A 17,465-nucleotide genomic window follows, 5' to 3' on the forward strand; every position below is an offset into this window, starting at 1 on the left:
CCGTGGCACAGAGGAAGCAAACTTTGTCCAAGAGTCTGATCGGACCTGGAATCGAGCTCGTACTTTTCCGGTTGTGGTCTACGTTGGGATGGATGGTGGGGCAGGGCTGGGGGTTTAGTGTTGTTTCTCCTTAATTTGACCCAGATTTTCGTCCTGTTGCACCGTATTTCACGTGCCTCAGTGGCGGAATAAGACAGTACTACGGCGCTATATCCTTATCATAGCTCTTCTTCGTGACCAGCATCATGGTCTATTGTTACCACTTATTCAAGCTGGAGAGATGGCAGTTTTAAACAAAGTTTGATTCTGATGGATAGGGCAGACCAGGGGCCGTATTTATAAACTGTCATAAGCTTAGTTAGTGTCTACTATAAGATTGTTTATATACATGGTTACCTTCATTCCTGCATCTACCAAACACTTCATAGTCAAACCTGAGTCAGAATTAAGCTGAAAAAAATTATGAAAAGGAAATCGAACTGTGCTAATACAGTAGTTAATTGTTATGGAAATTTGCTTGCCGTGTAAATTGGTTAAGAATTTTTTTTTTTTTTTTTTTTATAAGTACTCCTTCAGTATTGTGCTTCCATGTCGACACCTCACTAAGACAGTCTCTTTCCGTTTGCACCTTTCCCGCTCGCTGGAGACATGTTCTTATTCTGCTAGTCCCAGAAAAAGATGACTGCTTTCAACGCTATGACTACTGTATCGTGAAATTGCATTAATTTCTTGTTTTTCATATTTTTTAGTTAATCCTCCATATGAAGGTTTTTGATGCTCCGTACTTCTCATAACCTTTCCGACCGCCAGTATGGGTTCCGTCAGGGATAGCCCACTCTGCTGGCAGTCTTTTCACATTCCTTTAAGATTTTTGGTCATTTTCCTTTCGGGGCTTTAGTTAAACCTGTGCCGTTGCGTTTGACGTCTCAAAAGGTTTTGACCAAATCTGACACAAGCCATTACTCTCCAAACAGCAGTCATAAAGTTTCTGTCCTTCCGTCAGTGTCTTTATCTAATACTTCTTGGTCACTCTATAGCTGTTCTTCAGAAGCTGTCAGTAGTGGTGTTCCTCAGGGCTCTTTCATGTCACCCACTCTCTTCCTCCTGCTCCTCTTTCTGAGATGCACATATGTCTCGGTCCACTTATACTTTGATGACTCCGTCCTTCACTTATCCACCCGCGTCACAGCGCTCATCACGGCGGTTACTTCAACAATCGTGGCATGAGGCTAGTGCACGCCAGGTTTTCGACATCGATACTATTTTTTGTTGGGGTAAATGAAACGTTTTTATTTTTAATGCATAAAAAACTCAATTCCTCCATCTCTCTGCCCGCCCAAATCTTCTACAAGAATATCTCATAATTTTCAGTAATACACAGCTTACTTGTACTCGTTAATCATCTCTCAGTATCATTGGCGTTCCTCTAACTGTATCATGGAAAGATCACAGTATTTCACCCACAAAATTGGCTTCACAGTGATTGGAAGCGTTGAACCGACTCTGCTTTCGTTTACCCTGCGCAGTTGTTGACTGTGCACAAGAACCTATTCATCACCTTGTGGAGTGCAGCTTAATAGTTAACCGATACTTCCAGTTCTTCAAGTATGCAACTGGTCAGCCTTGAAACTTTTTCTCAGTCTGAAGTTCCTTTGTCCAAGACCTACAGTTTGTTGAACGCGCTGTGTTCAGACAACCCGAAATGAATGGATCTTGATTTTATTCCTTTGTTCAGGTTCTCTGGCAAGGAAAACAATTGACAATGGACAGACTTCCAGTTTGTTGAAAGAATGGATACCGAGAAAGTTATAATAAGATATACTATATAGTTCGGAGATAGAGTGAGCGAGAGAAAAGAGAGAGTGCGGCCAAAGAAACTGGTGGAAAAATGGTGTAAATTTGAATTTGAGATCCACGAGAGTGAGAAGCGTGTGTGGAACAGAGCAAATTAAAGTGGAGGGAGTTATTGGAAGATGATTTACTGAAACTGATTTATAACAGGCAATAAGTGTTGAACCACGGGATGGATGTGGTTATGATTGTTTTAATTTGGTTTTGGTGTAGGCCATTATACATTAAAGGGGAGATACTGAATGTGAGTGAATGAGGTTGCTATCGCCTGCTATCTGGCGTCACCCTGCCGTAGGGAAAGAGAGAGAGAGAGAGAGAGAGAGAGAGAGATCTACCAGTCAGCCAGATAGACAGTCACACAGCCATTTATTTCACCTTAATTCTTGAAGTTCGGTGTGTTTTCTAGGGCGTTATACAAGATACCTTGGAAGCGTGATGAGTTTAACACGCACCTCGCCGCAACTCACCTCCTACCCGGAAATGGTTCAGCCAGGACTCTGCCACAGTTAGCTATCATGTATATTTCGGGAGGCGGTAGTTAGAGAGAGAGAGAGAGAGAGGGGCGGGAGGGGGAGGGAAGGAATGGAGGAATACTGTAGAGGCAAGGCTTAGGAAAACAGGAGGAAGTAAAGGAAGGAGTATATATATATATATATATATATATATATATATATATATATATATATATATATATATATATATATATATATATATATATCTATATATATAAACTACCGTATACCTGTGTATCTGTCAATCAACCAGTCTATCCTGAGAGCGTGCCATGGTGAGGCAGCGTGGGTGTGTGACATTGTTGTGGCAACGGGGAAGCCGTCTTGTGGTTGCTAGGCGATCTATACCCATGTTCAAAGCTGGTCACACAGTACCTTGCCTAGTCTTAGTCTAGTACTGCAATCTATTCACGCTGTGCCAGTCGCTACTATGAAAGCACTGCCTTTCTTTCTCCTTTTGTTTCATTTTCTGTACGAGTAAGAACATGGCGCAGACAGCAGTGTGCATGTCTTTTCATTGTTGTTCTTTTGAGTAGGACTTGGTCACAACACTGGATTAAGCAGATAGACCGACTCAGCCAAAACTCGGCTAACGTTCCTGTGACTGTCTGGTTGCTAATTCCCAGTAAATCAACGTGGCAGTATAGCATCAACGATATTCAGCCTTGATAAAAGCTCGTGTGACCTCGCTTTAACTCCTGATGGGGTTTAAAATAATAGATACATTGAGCTATTATTATTATTATTATTATTATTATTATTATTGTTCACTCAGTTTCTGTATTCTTTCTTTCCTTCCATGCATTATACCATTCCTTCATTTCTTGGGCAGTTCACTTCATACTTGGTAAAGCCATTCGTTGGGCAGATAGTCACAAATCTCTCTCTCATTTCTTTTATTTTGTTTAGGCTTTTAAGGTGTTAATAGTCCCCGAGGTCATACCTTACAATTTTTTTTTTTTAAAGTGAAATTGGGCAACACGAGTCCGCAGAGTTTATTATTATTTTTTTTCTTTTATAAACAGTATGGACGATCACCTATTTGAGTGCTGTGGATAGAGATTGTTTTGTAGAGATCATTCTTCATTGCCTAGGGAATGCTGGCAGTCTTTATTTCTTCATATTATTATCACTATCTCATGATGTTTTTATGCATCTTATTGAGATTTTTCGAATAATCTCCATAAACACCTTCAGTTCGTGATATAATTCCCAGCTTGAATAAAATCGTGTGAAGGAAAGAAGAATGAAATATGAAATGCATCTTTGGACTGAATGGGCTAAAATCATTGGAGTAATGTTGGTGGGATACAAACCGTTCCGTCGATTGCCAGATGGTGGACAGGTGAATAGAGAAATTATCTGACGTAGAGAAATTAGCTGACGTCCAAAAAATATGCCAGTTGTCTCACAGGCTGGGGCAGGAAACAGCTTAACGATTTCATAGGTACAGCTTTAGCACACGTATTATATAACAATATTTTAAGCCTAATATAAATACTCAAATATGCACATTATATAATTATAAGTATTGCTTATTTTATTCTTGCTATCCCCAGACATTTTTATTCAGCATAAGATAGGCTTTTTCAGACAAGGGGTTAGATATAGACATAATTAATCCTTTCATGACAAGGGACTCATCCTTAAATGGAATAACAAAACAAAAAATACTCTGAGAGCCACACCCACCCTTGCAGTATTGAATGGAGAAAGAAATTTGCTGGTTAAATACTTCATTGACACACCTCTGGCCTGTAGGCCGTCCCAGTACAAGTAACTGCCTAGTGCTGGTCGCTGCCCCCTCTGTGTCATGCTGTTGGCTATTCCGAAACGACACAGATACTCGATCGACTTGGTGCACACCACACGCACCTCAGGCACATCCCAGATACCCCAGACGCACACCAGACACACCATCAATAACCCCCACACCCCAGCACATCCCATAAGGCCTGGGTTCCATCCTACAAGACGGTATAGTGACACAGTGAGTGAGTGAATGACAGTTAGGGACACACTGGGTTTGGCCTCCCCTTCCCCCAACGTAGGTGCGGTAAATATCATTTTGTGGCCACATGAATAAACCAGAAAGCACTCAGCGCAGAAAGCACTCAGCGCATACATCCGCCAGTCCTCCTCAAAATCTAATCAAGCTTTTCTTGGCCAGGGAACTATCCTTCCAGAAAATTTCATCGAAATTCGATTGTAGGTTTTTGAAATTTTGTGGACAGACAGACTGACGGACACGGATGATCACATAACCTCCGCCCAACTTCGTTGGCGGAGGTTGCTATAAATTACAGTACATCAGTGGACTGCAGGAATAAACGGGCCAGGAAGCACGTTGTTCTGATTCACGTGGGTTCGAACCCGAGAAATAATACAATAGAGAAATTTTGTGTGGTGGATGATTAGGTGTGGGTTGGGCGCGACGGTGGGGTGGATTCCGGATTTAATGAGGTTTTAGGCCTCTCCTCCTCCTCCTCCTCCTCACACACACTGCTTCAGGATGAAACTTGTGTACTTGTCCCACATGGGAGAGTTCCTTGTCTCAGTGGAGTGAACGGAGCTAGGGCCTAATTGACTGCTGCCTCCCTAAAAAGCGCCAGGCAAGGCTGCTGCACCACCCTTAAACATCCACTCTGTGCATTGTACATCCACACTGTGCACTGTGCAGTCCCCTTTGTTTAAGACACCCGTCTTATATATTTTTCAATCTCCCCAGTGCAAAGAAAGTAATATAAGCACAGATTAGGATCTGCACAGATAGCCCGGAGTAAACGGTCACTACTCTTACTTTCGACCTGTAATGGGCTGTGGATCACTGAGGGTCCCTGTTAGTCAAGTGATCCCCATCGGGATTTTTTTTAATGTACCAGGGGTCACTGCTTCAGGATGAAACTTGTGTACTTGTCCCACATGGGAGAGTTCCTTGTCTCAGTGGAGTGAACGGAGCTAGGGCCTGATTGACTGCTGCCTTCCTAAAAAGTGCCAGGAAAGGCTGCCGCACCACCCCTAAACATCCACACTGTGCAGTGTATAGTTTCCACGTTATGTCCACAGACTTCGCATTAACTCAATGTACCGGTTTATAATGTCATGCCGTAACTATTAGTTTATTTGATTACTTTTTCTTTCAGGTTACTCAGTCGGGTAGCTTATAGACAAAGTACATAGAATGTGACTTTTCCTTTCCAGTATTTCCTATGAAATTTCCATGTCAGTTTTTCCATGCTGCATGGTGGTTTTTCTCACTTTTTCCTGGAGGGTTTGGTGGTGGGGGGAGCCTTCTTGCATTACTATCCTTATCCTTCAGCATGTAGAGTTAGATCTTGTAGTCATAGTTTTCTCTGTAACAGGCAGCCTCGAAAGGACCATAAGGTCTGTTGCTGTTTGCTTTCCTATGTAAAAAAAAAAAAAAAAAAAAAAAATTCTCCTCTTCCTCCTCCTCCTCCTTCTTCTTCCCAGCACCTCAGTGGTCGGATACAGCAGTCTTTACGAATCTGTAGATAAATATTTGCCACATAGCCTACTTTCAGGACAGGCGGCTTTGATACCTAGTAACATTTAGCGCTTCTTTGTTCTTTTATTAGCACAGTTTACCTACATTCGTACTTCGCCATAATCACTCCCTTTCTCGTCCTCTTCTTCCTCTTACACATTCCCCAGCACTACGGAGCCGAATCTGACAGTTCCCCAAACTTACATAAACTATACCCATCCTCCCACTTCCACACACACACACACACACACAGGGAGAGAGAGCATCGGTGACTGTCATTATTCGGCACCATATCCTCATATTATCCTTATACATTATTCATATTATTATTCCCGCAAAATAAGTAAACAGATTGATTTTTTTTTTTTGTATATGGACAGCGTATCAGTCTGTGTGTCTGTCTGTCTCTCACGGGACCGCTATATCTCTAAGCTGTGATTATAATGCTGGTAGTCTCTCTCTCTCTCTCTCTCTCTCTCTCTCTCTCTCTCTCTCTCTCGACCCCACCTCAGAGGAGCCGTAATGTCTGTCAGTCTTGAGGATTTATGTAACTCCACCCCCCCCTGTATCCCTTGTCAAGGCCGGACCACCTCGTAAGGACCGTAACACACACACACACACACACACACACACACACACACACACACACACACACACACACACACACATTAGCACACAGACAGACATGTTTCGTGAGATCTACGAGTACCTTTGGTAATAATTCATTCACATAATTGCTTCTTACACCTCTCTCTCTCTCTCTCTCTCTCTCTCTCTCTCTGGCATATAAAACATATACACCCAGACATACGCATTCGCACAGTCATATTATTAGAACACACACACACACACACACACACACACACACACACACACACACACACACACACACACACACACACACACACACACACACACACACACACACACACACACACACACACACACACACACACGTAATACATACAGGTCACGCCATAACACAGCCCTGCCTTTATAACCTATTGTCACGAGATGAAGATGACGAAGAGGCGGAGGAGGAGACAGTGGCGGCGGAAGAGGAGCAGGAGCAAAAGGAGGAGGATTGTAAGTGTATGGGTGGACGCTGTGAGACGCGTAGTGTTGATGTTTACATATCCTGGACCTTTGATGTTGTTGCGGATTCTATAGGCACTATCCCGGTCCAGCTTACCACAGTGACCTGCCTTAGGTGGTACCCAAAGAAGATTGATGGTCACCTGAGGCGAGTGGCACCGGGATTCAAGTCCTGGCGCTAACGGCCCGGTAGAAGCAACACTAACTTTTCGGTTGATGAAAGAAAAGCATTCGGGAGCCGAATGCTAATCGCGCGCCAGAATATGCTGTTGGCCAAGTCCAAGATTTTGGCCATATCTTGATACCCTGAAGGTTTCATGTTGATAACTCAAGCCGTTCATGAGATATAATGGTGGTAATGGCGGCCGATAAAAACTAATTGACTTTTGGCAGCCATTTTGGTGACATTGACCTTGACCCCGAGTGCCCATTTTCGAACTCAGCCAAAATTTTGGCCATGTCTTGATACTCTGAAGGTTTCATGTTGATAGTTCAAGCCGTCCATGAAATATAATGGGAAAACACACACACACACACACACACACACACACACACACACACACACACACACACACACACAGGCAAAAACATCATCACTCCGCTTTGTAAAGGTGGGCGATAATAACTCGGAGAAGAGCAGAAGGACAAGGAAAGATGATGATGATGATAATGGTCATCATCATCATGAAACTTGTCGTTAATTTTCATAAAATCGCTTCTCCTCTTCCCTTTCTTGTACCACTTTCTTTTCCTACTCTTCTTCCTCTCTCTCTCCCTCCTCGTATTCCACCTTTCTCTTATTGTGCATTATTGAGGCTGATATTTGAGGGGCAGGGAGGGAAGGAAAGGTTAGGGAGAGAGAGAGAGAGAGAGAGAGAGAGAGAGAGGAAGAAGGGCAAAGAGCGTCGTGGGATCTGTTAGGTCGTAAATCATATTCTGAAGGCCTGTCAGATGTGCCTACGCGTCCTTGTTACGATATAGATCCACCCACCTCACGCACCACACAAACGATACCACCACACAGGGGGCGTTTTAATCTGACGGAACTAGGCCACTCCCACAACTCAAATACTGGGTCGTGCTTGCCTGAAGTTTAGCGAGCCTTATTTATGAGCTAGGAATGAGTCTCCTTGGTTGCTAGTCAAATCTGCCTTCTAGTAAAACTTCATCTGGCCATCACCTGAACTGAAAAGGGTAAACCAAAGGTGCTATAGGGCGCGTAGCTTAAGAGACTTAGTAACATCTCTTCCTCGGCTATTTGTTTTTTATATTACAGAATTAATTTCTTGTGTGTTACTGACGAGGTGCAAGAGGCAGAATAATTCACTTAGAAAAGGGTGCCACAAACTGTGATACATTTAACAACGATACAAAGCCATATATTTGTTGGGATGAAAGGAAAAGAAGAGAGAGAAGTATGTGGTAACCATAGGGGTATTTGCCTTCTTAGTGTGACTGGTAAAATATATGGTAGAATACTGATTGATAGGGTTAGGCATATAACAGAGGAGCTAGTTGGAGAAGAACAAGGGGGATTTAGGAAGGGAAAAGGGTGTGTAGATCAGATATTTGTTCTAAGATGTTTAGTGGAGAAGTATCAAGAGAAGGGAAAGAAAGTATGCTGCCTTCATGGACTTGGAGAAAGCCTATGACAGAGTAGATAGACAAGGTATGTGGAAGGTATTAAGAATATATGAAGTGGATGGGAAATTGTTGAGTGCTGTGAAGAGCATGTACGAAGGAGCTAGGGCTACGGTGCGAGTGGATGGTGAGCTGAGTGAATTCTCTGATCAGTGTGAGACTGAAACAGGGTTGTGTGATGTCTCCATGGCTGTTTAATATATACATTGATGGGGTTGTAAAGGAGGTGCAAGGTAGGGCAGTGGATGTGGGGGTGGCTCTAATGAATGAGGGTGTGATTTGGATGATTCCGGTGTTGCTGTTTGCTGATGATACAGTATTTTTGAGTGAAGATGAATGGGAGTTGGAAGGTTTGGTGATGAAGTTGGGCCTGTGTAGGAAGAGGAATATGATAGTTAATGTAAACAAGAGTAAAGTTATGGTGCTTGAGAGGAATGAAGTCACAGAATGCACAGTGAGGTTAGATGGTGATGATATGGAGAATGTGAGTGCATTCAAGTACTTGGGTAGTGTGATGAGTAAGGATGGAACTTTGGGGGATGAAGTGCGTGAAAGGGTACAGCAGGGAAGGAAGGTTGTTTGTTCACTGAAAGCAGTGATGAGAAATAGGGAGATGAGTATGGAAGTTAAGAAGTCACTGCATGATAGTATTGTGATCCCAACCCTGACGTATGGAAGCGAGACATGGACCTTGCAAGAGGGGAACAAGTCAAGAGTGAGAGCAGTGGAAATGAGTTACTTGAGAGGAGCGTGTGGAGTGACATGGAGGGACAGGTTGACGAATGAAGAAGTGAAGGAACATTGTGGAGTGGATGTGGATGTGGTTGAGATTAGGAGAAATAGTGAGGTGGTTTGGACATGTGGAGAGAATGGAGAATGAAAGACTGACTAAAAGGGTGTATGTAGATAAGGTGGAGGGAGGGAGAGGGAGGAGAAGACCGAGGATGAGGTGAAGGGATGGAGTTGAGAGGTATATGAGGGAGGGGGGAGTGAGCTGGGGGGAGGGTAGTCAAATGGTGGGTGACAGAGCGACTTGGAGGCGTTTTGTCTGCGGCCACCCTTTGCGGGATTAGGGCGTCGGGCTATAGATAGATAGATAAATGAACTGCTTCGTAGCACTTCTTCCCTGGCCATTCATTTTGCACACCACACCTTAACTTCTGCAATACGGTGCCTTCTTAGTCCTTGTTAAACATACACACACACACACACACACACACACACACACATTTCTTCATCTCAGTAAAGGCCTCTGGAACTGAAGGTGTTAATGAGGGCTGCAATCTAACCCCTGCATCCTCATATTCTCCCCTGTATTGACAAAAGTGCTTATTCAGTGCCCATATAATTTGCCTGAATAATTTAAGAAAGGACAGTGAAGTGTATGTGACATAGCAGATCACTGAAAATGCGAAATTATTCCTGACCAAATTCTTCCTGATCTCTCTCTCTCTCTCTCTGGAATTCCCTCGATATATTTCAAGGGAGAGAGAGAGAGAGAGAGAGCGCTCCTGACCTACAAAGCGTTGAGGAGGGCGTGTGTGTTGCGTAGACTTTCGTAAGAGACGTGGCATAAGGAAGTCTGTGGACATGAAGGGTGGAATGTGCGTTGTATTATAGTCCCACAGAGAGAAGGGTAGGGTTGTGAAAAGGGTAGGGTTGTGAAAAGGGTAGGGTTGTGAAAAGGGCAGTGTTGTGAAAAGGGTAGGGTTATGAAAAGGGTAGGATTGTAAAAAGCGTAGTTGTAAAAAGGGTAGGGTAGTGAAAAGGGTAAGGTTGTGAAAAGGGTAGGGTTGTGAAAAGGGTAGTGTTGTGAAAAGGGTAGGATTGTAAAAAAGGTAGGGTTGTAAAAAGGGAAGGGTTGTGAAAAGGGTAGGGTTGTGAAAAAGGTAGTGTTGTGAAAAGGGTAGGGTTATGAAAAGGACTTGTGAAAAGGGTAGGGTTATGAAAAGGGTAGGGTTGTGAAAAGGGTAGGGTTGTGAGTGATTTAAAGAATGAGAGGGGACGTGGAAAGACAGCATGAAGGAGGAATGAATATCTGAATATGGTTAGTGAATGTGTGAAAAGGCGAGGTACGGAGACTGGCGCGCGCACACACACACACACACACACACACACACACACACACACACACACACACACACACACACACACACACACACACACACACACACACACCTAAAGAACTGAAGAAGGAAGTAGGTGGAGGAAGTGTGAAATATCAGTGTGTATATACAACATTGCACTTATTTTTTTATTTTTATTATTTTAACTTTTCTAGTCGAACCCAGAAGTTTGAAAGTTTGAGTGATAGGTGAATGGGCACTCTGATAGTAATTCTCCTACATCTGTTTCTTTTTCCTTGTTTCCTGTTTATCGGAGCAGTGGAGAAATTAAGGATGTGGAGGGAGGGTATGCAGTGTAGGGGTTTGAGAGTGAAAGTAGGGAAGACTAAGGTTTCGTGAGTGAGGTGGGCAGAGGCTCACTGTTGTGGAGTGGAGAGTGGCCGTGTGCTGTCTCCAGATGGGGCTTTGGTAGTACCTGCTTTGTGCGGTGTTTGTGATGGATGAATACTTAAGGAATGCAGCGATGTGAAAGGTAGATTGCAAGATGTTAGTAATTATGAGTGCCACATGAGAGGGAGTTCGCGTGGTTCAGCCAAGGCCGGTGGAGACTGATGCTGGGTTTGAGGCTCTTAAGTGTCAGGATGAGATTTGATGTCTCGGGGTAGGATATTGCAGGGGTGCACACGCCACAGTTTGGCTCAGTGGTAAATCGGAAATGGTTGGAAGAAGATCAAAGAGCTGTTGCCTTTGCTGACAACGAAGAGGAATTTTATGTTTTGTGTGTGCTGAGTGTGATGATGTGTGGTGGTGCAACATTAGCAGTAAAGGAGGAAGAAATCAGCTTCAAGAAGTGAGAATGAAGTAGTGCGTATATGAACTGTTACACTGAGCGACGGAACAACTTGTGCAGGTTTAAGGGATCCTTGAACAATGAGAGCGTTAGTGAAGTGATCAGCATGGGTTGAATGAGGTGAAAAACTCCGCCAACGAATTTGGAGGAGGTTATGTATTCACCTATGTTTGTCTGTCTGTTTGTTTGTTTGTCCACACGATATCGCCAAAATTTCTCAATAAATTTCAATGAAAAATTGTGGAAGGGTGAGCCATGGGCCAAGAAAGAATTGATTAAATTTTGGGGTGGATCCTGATGCGGATCCTTCTGTGGGATTGGCGGAGGTATTCGCTGTGAGTGCTTTCTAGTTTGAACTTGTGAACAACATGTATGAAAGTGAGTGAAGCATGAACATGGGTGGAGTTAGGTGATCTGAACACGCGAACAGCAAGTATATAAGTGCCATGCAGACATGAACATGGAAGGGACTGCTAAAAGAAAACAGGAGTTGAAGTTCTTAAATGGGACCGCAAGGCTGGGGGAACTTCCAGGAGACCATGTAACTTGGAGTGTAACGACCAGGTGAAGAAAGAATAACTCTGGCAAACATGGAAAACTTCCATGAAAAATGTATGCATTCACGAGAGAGAGAGAGAGAGAGAGAGAGAGAGAGAGAGCGCGTAGTAAGGAGTGCAAGCTAAGAGCGGAACCAGACTACCAGCATTATAATCACAGACAGCTTAGTGATATAGCGCTCCCGTGAGAGAGAGAGAGAGAGAGAGAGAGAGAGAGAGAGAGAGAAAGAGAATCGTTAGTGAAATGCAGACTAAAGACAAGACAAATAAGAATTGATTGATGAGGTGGATTGATAGATAGATACCAGTAGGTAGAGATAATTATTTATATCTGTCTATATCTATCTATCTATATGTATCCGTCAATCTTCTATATCTATCTGTCCGTATATATGTCTTTCTATCTATCTGTCTGTCTATCTATCTGTCTATATATGTACCGGTATATATATAGAGAGAGAGAGAAAGAGGGACGGGGGAGGAGAAGCACTGTAATCAAGGCTTACTACACAACCTAGACTTAAGCAGCTCACTTTAGTTATTACGTCCTAATTTAACACGACGGAGAGAGAGAGAGAGAGAGAGAGAGAGAGAGAGAGTTTAAAAGTTACTTTGGGGTTAATTGTGTGTGTGTGTGTGTGTGTGTGTGTGTGTGTGTGTGTGTGTGTGTGTGTGTGTGTGTGTGTGTGTGTGTGTGTGTGTGTGTGTGTGTGTGTGTGCTGCAGTGTCATAAAACCTTCATTGGCCGCTGCAGTGGAATATAATCACTGTCTGTCTGCCATCACGCACTCCACACTCTTCTCAGCTCCCCACACAACCTTACCCTAAACAGAAGTGTGATAACCGCCTCTGTTCTGTTATCGTCTGAGCCATTAGAATAACTCAACTGGTGGTGTGTGTGGTTGGTGTGCAGTGCATATACTGTATGTGCTATTCCCCTTTCTCCTTAACTTAGACTAATTTTTCGTCCTATTGCGGCCTGTTTCGCCCAGCAGTGACAGAACAAGACAGTGCTACAACTCTACATCGTTTCTATAGTTCTTTGTAATTGACACCAAATTATAGTGTTAATTTATTGTTACAACTCAGCATTCAGGATGGAGATAGCAGTTTTAGGCCATGTTATAGTTGTTGTTGATCGACCCCAGTTTGTCTAGCCGAACAGACCCATCGACCACAGGCGAGCAGTTGCTCGTGCATGGCCGTCCTGTGCAGTGAACTAATGTTCCCTTGCGAATGAGAGCGCCTCGCTGTGACGAGACGCAGGAAAAAGTGTAAAGGTTTGGTTCTGGATGGACTCCGCACTTGCTTTTCTCCCTCCAGTTGGCAGGGGCACCATAGTTGGTTCCGTATTACCCCCGTTATCTGGGTATATGGTTTCCACCCAGCGTTTCAAATGGCTTCCTGGGTTATAGGAAACCATTAGGCTGTCACTCAATGTAGAGCCACATGAAGTGGATAAAGTAATAATAGGTCACAGGAAGGATGGGAGATATAAGAAGAGAATAGGTATGACCTAGAAATAGAAAAATAAAGTTGAAGGAAGAAACAGGCATCACTGCATCAAGTGAGTGATGGTCGCCATCACCTACCACCATCAGCTTCAGAGTACTAAGAGTACAGTAAGATATTGGACACTTTCCATCTCAGCTGTACTGGATAAACGCAGACTGGCTACCACAGCAAAGTCTCATTTATCTTACATTAGAAAATGTGTTTCGTGATGTTTGTTTGCAAGTGATGGCCTGTTCAAAGAAGACTCTGAATACTGGTTTTGTAATACTACAGAATTTCAGAGAGATTAATAGAAACAACTGTTTTACTTCTACATTCATTATGTTATTATTAGTTTGTTAAATAATTTGATTAACGATGTCACACGAGAATTCATGCCAGGGTCTAAAGGTTCCATCATCTAACCTTGATTCATCGAACCAAACAAAGATCAGGCCGTCACTGCTGTCAGTTCCGCACAACATGCAGGGCTCAGCTACTGGCAGGTTCGACGTGTCAGGGACCAGCAAAAACGGGTATGTGCCGGATTATAATGTGCAGATTATATTTCACAATCATACTCGGGTTCTTGTGGTGTTACAATACTCTGAACATATCTGTAGCCATACTCAGGCAACAGGCCATCAGCAGGAATGCTGGCAGAGAGTCATTCTTATTTGTCTGTATCCTCTGCACCTTTAGGTGAGCCAAACTGATGTCTTGGACACAGTAATATGCGCTAATATTCATTTCGTTTTTCTCGCACAACGAGCGGTGTATATCATAGAGGGTGGCCCATATACGAGTACAGCGCTCTTCCAGTCCGCCGGGCGATATCTCGTCCGTAGGTGGTGGAACAGCTCAGTCAACGGCATCAATGTATTATTCATTCATTTCCTACTCCCACTGCCACACTCACCTCCGCACCAAGAGTCAAGGCCGTCCACACAACACATAGATAGGAATCAGTCCAGTGTCTAGTGGAGCGGTATATAGGCACCAGCCTGGTTATGCCAGTTTTGGTAAATAGTCTCTTTGCAGCATTGCCTTTATATAAACACATTGTATTGCTTGCAGATGTTCTTTTCTGCCTCCACTGTCAATGTACCTCCCAGCTTATTTCATTACGTTAAGAGAAATGCTCTCTCTCTCTCTCTCTCTCTCTCTAGTTTCACGAGGAAGGGAGGAGCTGCCCAGGATGGGAGGGGGGGAGGAAGTCGATAAATACGAGTTACGTTGCATTATTGAGAGATGGTGTCTGCCTGCTTCTCTCTCTCTCTCTCTCTCTCTCTCTCTCTCACACACACACACACACACACACACACACACACACACACACACACACACACACACACACACACACACGCAAGATCGATCCTAGGCTGGGGCACGAAAGAATTTGAAGATTTGAATTTCGTTAACTAAGCGACTCAGACGATTTACTACTTCCTGGCGATTTTCTTCAACTGAGGAAAGGCCTTGCTGGTGGAGGGGTTAATGAAGGCGAAGTGTAACTCCTCCAGTCCGAAAAGTAAAGCAGTGATAAAATAATAGTGGTAATAGTAATAATAATAGTAATAATAATAATAATAATAATAATAATAATAATAATAACAGCAACAACAACATCAACAATAATAATAATAATAATAATAATTTTGTGGTAGGTGGGGGCGCTCACCATCCACTCACTGGATGTAGTGCTGCTCTCGGGTGTCTGCCCTTTCCTCTCCTCCCTCCATTACTTCCCTCCTCTTCTGTCTTTCTTTCCTTCAATCTTTCCTCGTCCATCTGCCCACGGGTGACTTTACACTCCCTATTTTGTCTTTGTCTCCTTCATTCTTTCCTCCTCCTGCCTATGGGTGACTCTACACTGAGTGACAAACCAAATGGTTTCCTGTACACCAGGAAACCATTTACTACGGTGGGTGGTAACCATATAACCAAATTATGGCGCCTGGTGGTTTAGTGGGTAATTACGGCGCTCCGATCGGATTGAGCCGGTGAAGGTTTATATCCAAGGGATGGTTAGGGTTTATTGCTCACATAATGCCACTCAGGGATGAGTGAGGCTGGTCACTCTCATCTTAAATGTCAGGACCAACTTGCCTAGCCCCGGGCTCCTGCGCTCCTCATGGGGCAATGTAGGATTGGCTGATGGATGGATGGATGGATAATAATAATAATAATAATAATAATAATGATAATAATAATAATAACGGCAACAACAACATCAATAATAATTATAATAATAATAATAATAATACGTCGTGGGATGGAAGTTGTCAAATGGTCCTCAGTAATTTTCAGCAAATTCCAGCTACTTGCCTTAATAACACCCGTGCTGATACCGTAACACCAGCTGTGAGCGAGTTAGTCCTAGCGTGTATCAGTAGGGACGGGTAGGTGTTAGTGCTCAAACGGTGGCATGTGTAAGGTATTCGAGGCCATCTGTTGCGCGTGGCAGGACCGCTGAGCCACGGGAACTGGACTGTCTTCCCTGTGTTCAGATTCGGATGCATAACACACACACACACACACACACACACACACAACGCATCGTCTAAGTGCCATATGAGATCATGAAAAAAAAAAAGATCATTGTATCTTCATATTTCACTTAGCATCTTTTTTTTTTTTTTTTTTTTTTAATGTGTAGGAGGGGTGCATGAATGAGGGAAGTGTGGGTTGGATGGAAGTTAGCGTGATTGCGGAGGACAGGGTGACACGAAAGCGTTGTTAGTGGCCACCCCCTGCGGGATGAAGACGTGTGGCTATCAACAGATATTATGGATGCGAGTTATGGCGATATTAGAGCGATAAAGAACACCTAAAAAGAGATTGTTAAAGTATAATATGCAAACGTAGCAATGGAATAGGTGCTACGATGTTTCCTTTAAGAGGTGGCCACAAACAAATCGCCTCCATGTTGTCCTGTCCCCCGCCATTTCACTGCGATCGATTTTACGCATCAATAATTCACAGTCAGAGTTTGGACCTTACCAATAACGCACTTACCTTGGAGCCGATTTGATTACCGCACTGACCGGCCTGAATATGAACAATCTCACGCATTTTGACAGTCACTTGTTCCCGCTAGCAAGGCCACACACGGGAGGATCCACACTCGCTCACGGCTCGGCCCAGAATGCGACCAATTTACAACGGACGCGCCGAAGTGTCCTTTCCGGGAGGCGGGAAATCGATAGCGTGCGTCACTAAGCCTCAAATTTTCATACTTTCAAACTCGATTTTAACCACTTTATATTATTTTCTGGTACATATAACTATTCCAGACTCTTATATAAATACTTGTCACCTAAAAATATAGAATCAGTTATGTTGATAAAACCAGGAAAGTACTAAGAAAGGTGAAATTTTGAAAGGTCCTTCTAGCGGCCATTGTGTAACCTTTTTCCCGGAATGCCTTCTTCCTTACCTTGTTGCTTGCTCAGTCCGAGGTAAACACACTCGTAACTCCTCGGGGGGTTGGGGGATTCCTTACACTGTGGTTGGGCTGTGGAGGAGGTAGAGAGAGAGAGAGAGAGAGAATGAAAACAGCTTGGGTAAGAGATGGAGTGACGGAGAGTAAGAGAGTGAGAGTGATGGAGGTGAGAGCTTGGGAGAGAGAGAGAGAGAGAGAGAGAGAGAGAGAGAGAGAGAGAATGGGGTAGGATGAGAACAAGTGAAAGTGAAGGAGGGAGGGAGAGAGAGTGGAAATGAACAAGTAGGAAGGAGGAAGAAAGTGAGGGAGAGCAGAAATTAGGAAGAGAGAGAGAGAGAGAGAGAGAGAGTAAAAGTGAAAGTAAAGAAAGAAAGAATGAGGAACTAAAGGGCGAAGAGTAAAAATGATGGTAAGGAACCGGGAGTAAGGAAAAGAATGAATGAGTGACA

The 17,465-nt window shown here is 43.5% G+C and overlaps 1 protein-coding gene across 1 annotated transcript in view; it reads right to left on the reverse strand.

Annotated features, from left to right (window-relative positions):
- LOC145403199 (tubulin beta-1 chain-like) overlaps positions 1 to 16,706 on the reverse strand; it is a 43,914-nt gene extending 27,208 nt beyond the window's left edge. The window contains exon 1 of the mRNA XM_080275013.1: positions 16,590 to 16,706. Coding sequence (XP_080131139.1) covers positions 16,590 to 16,646 — 57 coding nt within the window. The 5' untranslated portion in view covers positions 16,647 to 16,706. The remainder of the gene's footprint in view (positions 1 to 16,589) is intronic.
- Between the last annotated feature and the right edge of the window lie 759 nt (positions 16,707 to 17,465).

Source organism: Coenobita brevimanus, chromosome 60 (assembly GCF_032717465.1).
Source record: "Coenobita brevimanus isolate Jiangsu-jjx chromosome 60, ASM3271746v2, whole genome shotgun sequence".
Taxonomy (NCBI): domain Eukaryota; kingdom Metazoa; phylum Arthropoda; class Malacostraca; order Decapoda; family Coenobitidae; genus Coenobita; species Coenobita brevimanus.